Consider the following 14,284-nt stretch of genomic DNA (forward strand, 5'->3'; position numbering starts at 1 on the left):
AAAAGTATAATGTGTTTTTGTTTTTTTTGCATCAATTGTAACCAAATATAACAGATAAGCGACATATGCTCATTGGAGCCTCTATGTTTATATTATTAGATAAATGTAAGTTAATAATTCATTATGCATTGATGCGAACGTTCGAAATGTTATTAAATGATTAAAACGAAATTTAGTCTTACATAATTATTGTTTTTTGTGCATTCATATTTCCATATTCGCAAGTTAGCGGAAAGTAAACAATAAAAAATCTAATATTCTATGAATACAATTTTTATACAACATACGGATTCACAATATTGATAATTCTTTTTCATATTTTTTGAAAAGTTTTATGTCGTTGTGTTTATCTTAAAAACAAGTTTCCTCGGTAGTTTGAACAAAACTTTTACATTATAATTGGGCAAAGATTAGAAAGTAATGATTTAATCTAAATGTAAATCTAGAAATTCCAGTTGGCTCAAGTTATTCTTTTCCATTTATATAATAATTTGTTTTATATTTTCCATTTCTAATTGAATATTGGCTGTAGAAGAGATTTTCTGACTAGTTTCTTTTAAATCTTATTATTATAGCATCGTGAAATATAAGGTGTCAAACATGTAGGTCTTTAAAACGATTTAACCTCGATGTCAAGGTCTAGTGATCATTGTTATGTTGTTGGTTTTTATCAAAATTAGCGGTAAAAAAAAGAAGAATATTAAGGCTATTTAATGTTTATAATGGTAAATGTGATCTCAAAATGTAACTTCTCTCAAGAACACATGTAAAAAAAGGTGAATTACAGAGGAAAATCATTAACCATGATAAACCGACAAAACAAATTTTAAAGCAAAAATAAAAAGCTAAATGACAAATACGATTCTGCAAAATACAGTTAATTGGTACCGTTATAACGTTTTTATAAGATATGTAAATCCTGTTCGCTTCCAGTGCGGGACGTCTTTTGTTCACACTTATATATGTACTTATAAACAGTAACAGATAGCGAATATTATCGTTATTCAATTATACATGTAACAATATAGCGGAGCATGATACACACATGTTTTCTTACGTTTTTAAGATATAATCTAGTTTTACTGTTCATTGATCTTGATTTTTCGCTTTAAATTTAAGATTTTTGTACTATGTAAAATTTATATGAATGTACTGTATTTGTCCGCTTTTAATTCCACTTCAAAATATACTTTGACAGAAGATGTGCATATTAAAATTATGTATTTGTGTGATCTCGATTGTATAGCTTAGTTTTAGACGATATGGTTTGGACAAAGGGAATTTCGTTGATCTGTAATTTAGTGAATGTGTTAGTTCAGTAGCAAATAGTACAGTGCTGACGTAATTAGTTTACAACATGCTAATGTGATATGAATAGTTTGTGTTATTCTGTATCAAAAAGCTTCAAATGTAGACTCATGTCCTCAAACTTATAACATGCAACCTATTAAAAAACATAATTCTTATATCCAGCCCTCCCTCACAGCACACTCACCGCTACAAAATGTATCTAAAATAAATTTAGTTCGTTGTGAGGTCGCGGTATGAGTGGCATAACAGTGTACATTTTCGTTGTTTACACGATGCTTCTACGTCTTCATCCCGTTTCTACAACAATTCCGCTACGATATACAACGTTCTCACCACTTTTTTCTACGACACTACGATAATCACGATCGTACTACGCTCACCACGTTCTCATTACGACCGTACCACGATTATGCGATTTCATAACGATCTTACCAAGCTTCTACAGAAATTGTAGTACGCTTACCACGTGCATACTGCGATCTACGTGATGGTTGTTGTGAGACCATAGTTACGTTGATGTGATATAACAGCGAAGTCCAACTAGAATTGTGATATCGCTGTACGCTCTTGCTACGCTCTTGCTTCGATGATAAAAGTACCTTACTATCTCACTACGCATCTACTACGACCCGATTTCGCCACAATTACAAGACAATTGTACATGTTTGAACTTGTTCAATGTTGGTCCAAGCTCATCACGATCACGAAGACCCCACCACGACCGTACCACGACGTTACTGAGATCAACACGATCGCACTACGATCGTCAATATCCGCAAATTTTTTTCAGAGTTCGTAGAGTGATCGTTAACTAGTATGACTGGGGTATATATCAACAGACACCTTTTAGCTTTTTATATAGCCGATCAGGCGATGCCGGATGTATTAACTTTGTTGATGTATTTATATAATAGAAGATTTAAACATTTGCTGCGATTAATATAATCGCGTTATTTCCAGCTAGATTTGCTTTTTAAAGCTTGGTGTCTGGATGGACAGACGTTATACCCGATGTCTGTCCATCCGTCGTTGCTAACTTTTTTAAATCCTCTGACACTAAGTTGTGTTGTGCTAAGCAAGTTAAATGATTTATAAATAATAAACGTTATTTCGAAAATCGGAAAGAGACTTATACATAGTTGTGCATCAGATCTGACGTAACAGTTTGCATTTTTGATCTTGTTTCAATTGGTAAATGGTCGTAACATTCCGTAATAATAAGTGAACCTCCATGATTCCAGACGATTAGTGCATCCTAAGAATAAGTATTTTGGTTAATTATATTTATGTCTTATTATTAGTTGATTGGCATGTAGAGAAGCTGTACCAATTGTTGTATTCTGGTTTTCTGTTTGACTAAAATCAACAAACAAGAAATATTTATGGATAGCTTTTTCATTGTAATATACAAGATTGTTTTTTTATTGTATAATAGCATCTCGTGCTGTGTAAAATAATTGTACGATTTGTCAATTACAAATAACAGCGCGACACGACCTAAAGAAATTGACTTTCTTTCCGAAGTTAAACATGCTATAACCCATTTGTTTTTCACATCAGTCTTCCAGATCAAAGCATATTATTACAGTCATTTCCAGGAGACGCATTCTATTAAACCGCTATGAAATATTCAATCTCTAATTGTCTTTGTTGTCAAACACTAATTAAGGGTTCTACAAAACGTTTTGCTGTCGTAGATTTTCTTTTTGTCATGGAAAACGCTGCAAAGATAAAGAACGTCATCCGGGAGAATACAAATTATTATATTGGTTTGCCAACATTTGATATAATTTGAAATAATCTATTTTTCTTCTAATACGAGTGATTTAAGCCATTGCAGACGACAGTTAATCGCGCGTGCTAGGGCTTCGAATATTTTCATCGAATGTCTAATTTTCTTTTATAAAGAAAGATTGATGTTTAAATAGTGGTCACAACACATTTAAAAAGTGCTTTAAAACTATTTAAGCTGAAAGGAAAAGTTCACTGTTTGCTCTGAAAATCGTATAGAAGGACCCAATAGAAATCCAGCCATTTTTGTTTATCTTGTGTCTATGAACGTGTTAATGTTCATCGGTCAGTAATACCGCGAGGACATGATAATTGGTTAATTAACAGACTACTAATTACATGTAATGTTGTGGGAGTTATATCTATGTTGAACACCTCAGAACTATGTGGAACCGTAACAATTACTTATTCTATTAAGTATAAAACTTTGAGTACAAACGGGTGCTTTCAGCGTTAATTTTGACGTTTTATGTGACTTGTGATGTTTTTATAGTGAATACAATGGTTGAATTTATATTTTTACGAGAGTGACCATATTTGAACTCATGCCACACATACGTAAAGAACGAGACAGAAGGGAACTTTTGTATGGATTATGTTTTGACGTAAGTATCGTATAATCAAATTGAGTCTTTTTTTAAAGATCGGAAGAATCTAAATGACAAAATTAAACACATAAAATATAGATTCGTTAAGCAGGTCGGACATTTATAATGGTGTTAAAACACAAAATGTTATTGGAAAAAAAGTGTCTACATAGTTAAATTCACTGTATCTTGTTTACTTTTATTTTTTACATAATTACACCTTATGTAAGAATCCTGGGTTTTGATCGGATAACGTCACTTATTTACATGGCATCAATTAGGAGATAACTGTATTGTATTTTAAGCTCCGACGGCATCAATTGGGAATTTGATGGTCGCAAATTAAGTTTACTGGCGACGCGTTAGCGGAGACGGTAAACGGGTATTTGCGACCATCAAATCCCCAATTGATGCCGTCGGAGCTTAAAATACAATATTGTTATCTCCATTCTAATGAAACTGACAGAAAACAACTTTAAAACATGCATTTAAAATCTGTCATATGCCGTCTACGCACGCGCGTACGTCCCATAGCATCAATTGTCAATTGATGCCATGTAAATAAGTGACGTTATCCAATCAAAATGAACGTTACAAACGTTGTTGCATTAGAATTGACAATTGATGCTATGGTACGTACGCGCAAGCGCAGATGGTATATGACAGGTTCTAAATTCATGTTTTAATGTTTGTTTCTGTCAGTTTCATTGGAATTGAGATAACAATGTTGTATTTTAGGCTAATGCGTCGCCAGTAATCTTAATTTGCGATCATCAAATCCCCAATTGATTCCGTCGGAGCTTAAAATACAATACAGTTTTCTCCTAATCGTTCATTTTTCAACGCCGTTATTTGCTAAAAGGATATAATGCCTTTTTTACCCCCTCTGCCGTGGTACTCTATCCGACTGAACGCTTGTGATGTCACGATCATCAATGCGTTTTTGAAAGTAAACATTCAGATATAGCATGTTTTTGAGGAGTATTTGCGAAAAATACCAATCTTGAGAATGAATTTCACTCGCCTTACGGCTCGCTAAATTTAGCATTCTCTCGACAGGTACTTTTCGCAAACACCCCTCCTAAACATGATATACATTTTCGGCTAAGGTACAATAGGTGTCTTCGCAATCTTTACTAAGCGCCATTACACTCTTTTTGAGACTCAGATAATTTATGCGAAAAAAGATTGTGACTTTACATGTTGCACTGTCTTCATATTTGTTTGTAAGCTGGTTCTCGGCTGACTTATACACTTTGTTCATAGTTTTAAGTGAAGCGAATACTAGCGGATACCAGTTTAAGTTGTTTGGTAAATTTCGTCAAGTACAAATCCAATTTCGGGATTGTTTTGACCCAAGTGTATTTTTTGTCAAAAGGTATAGTCAAATATACCAGTTGGGCATGATTCTGATATCTACGTTTTCCGCAATTGATCACTTCTATCAAACAATAGTATGAAAGATTGGATCCAATTGAGACTTATACGCAGCTACATGAACTACTGGCTTCATTTAAGTCTATTAATAGGATGCATTTTTTTAATAGTCCTAGCGGTTTTAAGTTGTTGGTTTTTTTTATATTTAATTTCGTTGAGAACAAAATATTGGACTAAACGTAAATCAAAAAACATATAATTCTTCTTCATTATCAATAAAAAAACATACATTATATAAATGTTTCATGTTTCACTGAAACAGAGTCTGTGCTAGAAGCAGAGCAGCGTCATTTAACTTTTATTAATCACATATATTTAAATGTTTTATTTTCTCGTTAAAAAAAGTTAATTAGTTCAGAAGATATGTGTACGAATTGTTTGTTTGCATTGAAACGACTGTAAAATACTAATTGACTTTACATTCAGATTGAAAAAATATAATCTTGTTTTTGTAACTTTTAGAAAATTATATTTGAACCAAATCGAGAGAAAAAAATTGTGAACATGTCAAATGCAATGTGGTCATAGACCCTGCTTTATAATAGACCGACACCCTGAGTCTATTTTTTGGGATCGGGCTATTTCACGATATAAAAGTCGACAGAAAGACATGTAACCGTACCAGAACACATTATTCTTACGCCAAGCGGACAAGTCTAAAAAGTTTGTTTGCCTTTACTCTTTATATGCCGCGCACAAAGAACCAGCACACACTTTAATGTCTTTGTTTAAGTAACCCCATCACCCGAGTGGAACATGCTACCACAAGACCACTAAGATGACTTACTTATTAAGGAAGCCGGCTTGTCATGTTTTAGAATTTTTGTCAGATTTTCGGAATCCTCTGGTTTTATCCATTGGAATGCCTTGAAAAAAATTGCCCGGTGACCCCCATTTTTCTTTTCGTAAATCTTTTACATGTATAATGATTAGCAATCTGTAAAAGTCTTATAAGATTTTAATTACTTTTTACTTGTTTTTGAGAACTTCAACTTGTCAATGATAAAGTTATGAAAAGTCAAGAGAGAATATTTTCCCGCCAAAATTTCAATGGCTAATATCTCGAAAACAAGCACGGTGACCTATATATTTTATTGGCTCCTTGGATTCCTTTATTAATCCCCTATCTGTATAAACTAGTGTTTTGAAAAGTTAATTACTTTAAAACTGAGAAGAGCACAGTAAGATGCATATGTTGTAAGGTTTTTTAAACTAGTTTACATATCTCGATCCCTCCCTATCTCAATCTCAATCCCTTTCACCTCAATATCAATATCAAAAGAGCAGATATCAGTTATGAAAAATCACTTCAAATGCTCCATCATAAATAAAAGAAAAACTAAATATTATTAACCAAAGGAAACACTGACAAAGATACTGATTTAATATGTCAAAAATATTTAGATAGAACATTAGAAGTACTGAAGAGGTTCATGACCTGATATGACACGAAACATGTAGATAAAACAACCACTGACAGTATTCCTGACCCGATATGACAAAACATATGTATATAACACACAGACAACTCCTGACGAGTTTACTGAAATAGCATATCAAAACACACGTGCACAATGCTGGAAAATACGACAGCCTAGTAGGTTATTTCAATTATGTGAATAATTCGCCGTTTTTAAAAGTGATTATTTAATTTCCAGACCAAATATTTCATGATAATTTGGAATTTTTTGTTATCTAGGACTGTTTATTTGGTTAATTTGAATTTTACTTTGTTTATAAAAATTTAAATGATAATGGGAGATTGCACAGGCAAAATAAAAAAAATTGTCAATATGAGATAACTAAGAAACCCCAATAATGGTCCTCTATAATGATTTAAATATATATTGTGTATGACAAAACATATATAAGATGAATTGATTGGTTAACGTCCAGTGGCGAATATTTCAAACAATGTTCAGAACTAGAAACATATAAACTAGTAAGGCATGATCATTTGTAATGCCGGAAAATATAAACTTGTGTCACATGTACGTTTTAAGAAACATTGTTATTAAAAAGCGATAAAGTGCATTATTTTTTTATCCTTTAATTCGAGTGCAAATAAATTAAAACAAATAGTTTAATGTATATGGTTACCTTTTTCTGAAACAAAAATATATTTGGTGATTACAGGATAAAACAAAAAACAAAAACAACCGCTGGCTTTATACATGCATGTGTACTATGTATATCATTTTGTTTCATCTTTTTGTTTATTTCATATAAAAGAAGGCACTGAAACTTCTTTATATAATTATATTTATTGACCGATTTTTACTCGCTGTCATATATATAATTCGCTCATTGTTGAAGGCCGTACGGTGACCTTTTATAATTAGTTGTTATTTTCTGTATCATTCTGGTCTTTTGGGGAGAGTTGTCTCATATGCAATTATACCACATCTTCTTTTTTTATAATTACAAACTGGGATGCGACTTAAAATTCAGATAACTGTTCCGGCATGAGATTTGTGATAGTTTTTTTTAATATTTTAATGTAGCTCATGATTTGAATATTTTTACAATAGTAGTTATTTTTACGCAAACGTTCTAAGTATTATTTTCTCAAAGGGCGAAAGATATCAGAGGGACAGTCAAACTCATAGATCGGAAATAAACTGTCAACGCCATAGCCACAAAACTAAAAGACAAAGAGACAAATAATAGCACAAAAATCATAACATGTCTAATCAAAAGACTAAGGAACACGAACCCGACTTACAACTGGTGGCGATCTCATGTGTGCTAGAAGGGTACGCAGATCATGTTCCACATGTGGCACCCGTCGTGTTAACTTGTTCATGTTATTACAAACCTGGTAAATAGTCTTATTCGGTAAGTCACATTCGTGGGGAAATTACTTTTTGGTCGGAGGTGTGATTGGTAATATTACATACAAAAATATGAATTTAAATCGAAACAAATTAGGTGTTTCATTTTTGTTTTCCCACATTAGCACGTACTGATATGTATCGTTGTAGTTTTCTTTTATAATTTATCATAACTAAAATGGCGAGTGAAACATTTACGATATCTTTTTGTGATAAGATAATATGTTAATGTTTTGGAAATTTGAAACTCTTCCAAATAATTTGTTGTAGGCGATCGCGACAATTCATTAATCTGTTACGATACTTCTGTGCGGGAGGTTAATTTTGCTTTGTTTATTTGCAAGTTTATGATTAAAAGAACTGGAACGAAAACTAGTTTGCACCAAATTTCTAGTACATACTGCACTAGTATGACCCCTAACAAGTTTATGATATCTTTATTTAGCAGAAGATAGCGGACCTATTGATGTATACTTTTATACTTAAAATATTTTTCATAAATGTTTCTATCAGAAAACCATTTTTGTGTTACACAGTAGGTATAGAAAAAAAATTACATCTTAGAAAATTTCTTTTTTTGGGAAACGTCTTCACCTTTTTCCTTAATATAAGGACATTGCTAAAATAGAATAAAAGCTATCGGATCCCTATTACGGCAATAACTGCCAAATCGAAGTACTTGTGAGAGAATAATTGCACACATTTAACATGATGGACTCAACAAATAATCCGTGCACTGTTTTCTGAAGTCATAAAAACAAACTACTGTTAACAGTGTTTCACTTTCTCTCAATAGGTTTTAATGACAAACATATATTAGGTAAGGTTATCTCCGGGTACTCTGACTTCCTAAGTCCAATAAAAACTTATTGCAATGGCATTGCCTAGTGTGTCAAAAGTTTATCATGATTTTTTTAAATTGTCATTTGTATGGATAATTTGCAAAACCGTGACCTGCTCACTTTGCAGATTCTGTGAAATAGATGAAATAATCACGTGAAATAATGGACATCATTTAAAATGTTCAATTGTTTTGAAAATAACAAGAACTTTTAATTATACATGAACATAGGTTGATGATATAGCAGTTGGTTTTGTCTGGAATGATCACTGGGACCAAACGACATACACATGTAGCCATGCAATAACTACCACTGACAAACCTTCTAAAAATTCTGTTAACGTCAAGTCATTGGCTTCACCGCAGTTGATACCTTTTAAGACAACCAGTTCACCCCCAGCATTGGAATTGACCTAGTTGTAGAAATAAAAAAACAATTATAAATACGATAGGGATCAGTAGTACATTTTTTATCTGCACTTTTAATATGTTTTCAACAAGTTCACTTCCGCGGCCGACATGTTTTCTTCTGTGATAATAATCAAAACAAAATTATAGCCTATGTCACTTTGACAAATTATTTATCGATAGAATCATTATTTTCTTCTTATACAAGACGCACAAAAGTCAGTCTTTAATTTGGCATGAAATTATGGAACAATAAACACTTTAACCTTGATCAATAGTTCACAGACACTACAATAACCTCGAAATCAATTACCGTTAATGATATGCGGTCTGTGTTGTGAAATGTTCATTTCAATTTCCTATTTGTCAACTATCGCAAAATGGTAATTGAAGTCACGCATCACAGCAACAAAATAAAAGGTTGGAATTTGCCTTGGTGGTATTTGTGATAGGACAGGTCAATATTGACACATTTTTTTTTTATGTCAAAATACAAATAATGAGGTAATATACGTGTTAATTTATCCTTTAAATGTTTCCTCGTTGGAAAATACAAAAGTTTACTTCACGTATATCAAGAATTTACAATTGATACAATAAATTGATAGAGCATATTAAGTTAATGAACAAAATAAGCAAAAAATATTGTTCATAGATTAACGAGCTCCATTCCGAGATATTTGAGTTTTAAAAAAAAGGCGGGAAAAGGCTGACTCGGACTTGTACCATATAGTTGCATTGGTATTACTTGTGTCTCAAATCTAAAGAAAATAAATCTAGACTAAATTTTTGGTAAATGACCTTTTATGAGCTATTGAGCTATAACATAAAAAGAAAAAGTGGGTGTTACGGGGCAAACTAATTTACCTTGTATCGTAGGAATAAAACTGAGAAGTCCGAACACCTGATACAAATTCCAAAACCTCACCTAAGTAAATCCTGAAAAAAAACAATTTGTCTGCCGTTTCATAATATGTATAAAAGACAATATAAGCAAAAATGTAGAATTTATTAATGCCTCCTCGTTGGTTGAGTTCACAGACGTTGGTATACACTTTTAAAATGTGACGCAAAATGTTGTAGTCCCCAAAAAAGCAAGTTGAACTTAATAACAGTTAAGAGTTAGAATCTTAATGTCGTGCACTTCTAACGAGAACTTGGTACCGTAGTTCATTGTGTTATATTGCATAATATTACTAAGTGTTTAATTTACTTTTTTAATGTAAGTTGTAATGTTCCCGTATAGTTATTGCAAAATTAACTAATTGGTGTAAATATGGGAATACCTACCCGAACTCACAATGACGCATTTGCTATTGTTCTTATTCGTCTCTGTTTTCAAAATAAAAAAACAAAGCCAGCTGCAAATTCCGTATCAGATTTAAAAAAGATTCGTGCAAACAGATTGGAACTCGCACGTCGATGAGTCAACGACAAAGAGACAATTATGATCTACTAAAGTTCAAAGGCAGTGGATGTAAGCAATCTGTTATTAAATCAATTCTCTTATAACAACTTATTTGTACTTAAAGCTAGGGTGTTTTGGCTTCACACATACATGTAGTAAATAAACACTTGTCAATTGTGAAAACCCAATGTTGTAATTGCCATTTTAATCATTGTTTGTGTCTCTAAGATTCGTTCCTATTTATTTATATCTAGCATACTTAATATCTTTTTTTTAAAATTCATAGCAATAGCAATACAGGAAAACACCAATAAACAACAACAAAAAAAGACAACACAATGTCTGAGTATGTGCTTCTAATTAGCAACCCTTTGTATAATTTAAGAAAGGGAAACCACATCTAGGTAGAGCAAAATGTATCCCTGCCTATTCAAAATCAGGGAGACATGTATGGTTGTAAACAAGAGATTTGATAATTATATTTTCCTATTGTAAAGTCTATTGAGCCACGGAGACTTATGTGAAAGACAATTGCAAGCTTGTTAACAACATTACTCTAATACTGGAATCGAATGCAATTTTTTTAGATTTCTGCACGTGGAGGCATACATACATGTATATCTCCATATGGTCAGGAAACGAACATCGACATCAAGAAAAGAAAATTAACGATCATAGGAAACTGACTCTGTTTATCATAAATTTAGGCGTGGTTATTTCCCTTTAATTACCATGCATAAATGCGTAAAAAAAAGGATAAATCGGAAACTACATTTTTATTAATGTTTGATAACCCAATTTCTGAACTTCGATCCTGCATTCATATTTTTTAATGAACAACTTTGCCACGATACAGATGATAGAACAATCTTAATTAGCTATTTACGAATTCATTTATCATTTTTCTAAAGATAGAAGGTGAAAATAAAGAAAAATGTATAGGTCGTTTGACTTTATTTGTTTATAAGATGTTAACTTTATTGTTAAATTAGTTTGTTTGTTTATTTAAAGGGTTTTCTATCTTTCTTTTGTAACATTTCATTTGTTTTACAGCATTTAGCACATTGCTTGTTTGGCTATAATAATATTTGTTTATTTAACACATTTGATTATTTAAATGTTTTTATGACAATATTATTAGTTGTTGACTGTCATAGTTCATGACAAAATCAGAAAATAGAAATACTTATTTGCGTGTTTTATTTAAAGACCTTTACTTATGATTTTTAATTGAAGAATCATTGATTTTATATATATATATATATATTTATCATTGTGATAACGAAAAACAAATCTAAGACTTCTGCAATGTACATGAACATCGTCACATTTATGTAATATACATTGTCGTCATTCGGATATTAACACGTTTGTGGTATCAACATCTTAAATGAATATAAAGGAGGTAGAATGTACTATGTCACTCCACAAATATTTACAAAACGTTAATTAGCTGATTTACGGTATCAGATATTGTTTATACTAAATTACTATCGCAAAGTTCTTCATACTTTATTCATTAAGACGATAGTGCAAACACAACACGGATACAACTTTGGACATTATATTAAGACACTTGCTACTTTTTGCTGCTGTACAGAGACATTGTACATTATATTCAGACAATTGTTACATTTTGCTGCTGTTTACATAGACATTGGACATTATATTTAGACAGTTGCTACTTTTTACTGCTGTACAGAGACATTGGACATTATATTCAGACAGTTGCTACTTTTTGCTGCTGTACAGAGATATGACGATGTTTTGTAAAACTAGTTCTTATGGATAATATGGACGTTAAGGAAGAACCAATCAATCAATTAATCTTATGGATACTTTGCAGCCTGCCAGAATTCGTTCAATATCTACTAGTAGGGAAGTTTTGGTCGTAAATGTAAGTTTTCGTTCATTTCTCTTCTATTTTCATGCACCTTAAAAAATCAAAACCCATTTACAATTTTTCTTCAATTTTGTTCGTTGAAAATTAATTTTATTCAGTCGTATATTACATTTATTTATATGTATTTTTGTTTATCTAATGAAAACTATTAATAATCTGTAAAGAATTACATTTGTAAATAACTATATGTTCTTAGCTGAAAATGATCTTAACAAAACATTTTGATAACCTTTAACCCATCACTATAAAAGTTTTTCAAACAAACATCAAGGGCTGTATACGGTATTACATAATAGTTGTTTACTTTAATACCATTTCATGTCTGATGAAGAGTGGTCTCATCAGCATACACATCACTTCTTCTTTTTATTTTAATGGATTAATTTGCGGTTTGATGCTAGAGTCCATTGTTTTTTTTTCATACAGAAAACGGAAATTAAACCAGTTAAACAGCACGTAAAACCTCTCGCATGTTTATTATACACTTTTTCAAACACGGGACAGTTTTTCGACCACGCTGTATGAAATACAATAGCTACATTGTACATGTACATGCATGAATATAAAAAAAAGTTAAAAAATAGCAATCAGTTGAATTGGAAATGTTGTTGCCTTAAGAACTATTTTATTCTTTAATTCGTTTTATAATATTTTACCTCCCGAACTTTGATCTAAAGTTTCCCTTTATAGGTTATAATGATTAATTGAGTAACATGGATGGTATCTGTTTATGAATATGGTAAAATTGTATTTATAATAAAGAGTCATCTATACGATGTTTTCTATTATAAGACACTTCGAACACTTTTTTTTTTATACCAAAGGCAAAATAATATGTTCAAGACAGGCAAGAAGAATGGTAAATTGTGTTTAGAAAAGCAACAGGAATCTTTTTTTTTTGAGGAAAAAAAACTGTCTTATTAATTCATGTTTTTGAAATCACATGTTGCATTTGGTAATGACGATTGAGATGTATTGATTTTTCGTACTAATTTTTCCATGTCGTGTTAATAATTATTTCCACATTTACACCAGTTCTGTTTTGAGTTATGCCGCTTTGATCAACAACCTGTTTTCTAAATCAAAAGGAGAAAATACCAAACTGCTCATGATTTAAAAAATAAACGTCGCCTACTAATTAGCTTAACATACATTGTATCAATATGTGTACAAACTGTTTCATTCTATATGGTATACAAATACGAGTGTCAATAAGAGGCACACAGTTAACTGCTAGTAGTCTGTTGTTAATTATGTATTATTGTCATTTTGTTTATTTTCTTTGGTTACATCTTCTGACATCAGACTCGGACTTCTCTTGAACTGAATTTTAATGTGCGTATTGTTATGCTTTTACTTTTCTACACTGGTTAGAGGTATAGGGGGAGGGTTGAGATCTCACAAACATGTTTAACCCCGCCGCATTTTTGCGCCTGTCCCAAGTCAGGAGCCTCTGGCCTTTGTTAGTCTTGTATTATTTAAATTTTAGTTTCTTGTGTACAATTTGGAAATTAGTATGGCGTTCATTATCACTGAACTAGTATATATTTGTTTAGGGGCCAGCTGAAGGACGCCTCTGGGTGCGGGAATTTCTCGCTACATTGAAGACCTGTTGGTGACCTTCTGCTGTTGTGTTTTTTTATTTTGGTCGGGTTGTTGTCTCTTTGACACATTCCCCATTTCCATTCTCAATTTTACATACTATTTAAAGCAGTACATACATTTATGTATAACTATAATAAACTGAATGTGCGGTTGTGATCA

The 14,284-nt window shown here is 31.9% G+C and overlaps 1 protein-coding gene across 3 annotated transcripts in view; it reads left to right on the forward strand.

Moving 5' to 3' along the window:
* LOC134725185 (atrial natriuretic peptide-converting enzyme-like) overlaps nt 1-14,284 on the forward strand; it is a 74,954-nt gene that overhangs the window by 8,028 nt on the left and 52,642 nt on the right. Inside the window, exon 1 of one of the 3 annotated variants that reach the window (XM_063588804.1) lies at nt 3,396-3,707. The exons of 1 other annotated variant lie outside the window; for it this stretch is intronic. In XM_063588804.1, the coding sequence (XP_063444874.1) occupies nt 3,648-3,707 (60 nt within the window). In that variant the 5' untranslated portion in view covers nt 3,396-3,647. Of the gene's footprint in view, nt 1-3,395; nt 3,708-12,031; nt 12,515-14,284 lie in introns of those variants that run through there. One more of the 3 variants, XM_063588803.1, reaches the window with a different exon arrangement.

Source organism: Mytilus trossulus, chromosome 7, assembly GCF_036588685.1.
Source record: "Mytilus trossulus isolate FHL-02 chromosome 7, PNRI_Mtr1.1.1.hap1, whole genome shotgun sequence".
NCBI lineage: Eukaryota > Metazoa > Mollusca > Bivalvia > Mytilida > Mytilidae > Mytilus > Mytilus trossulus.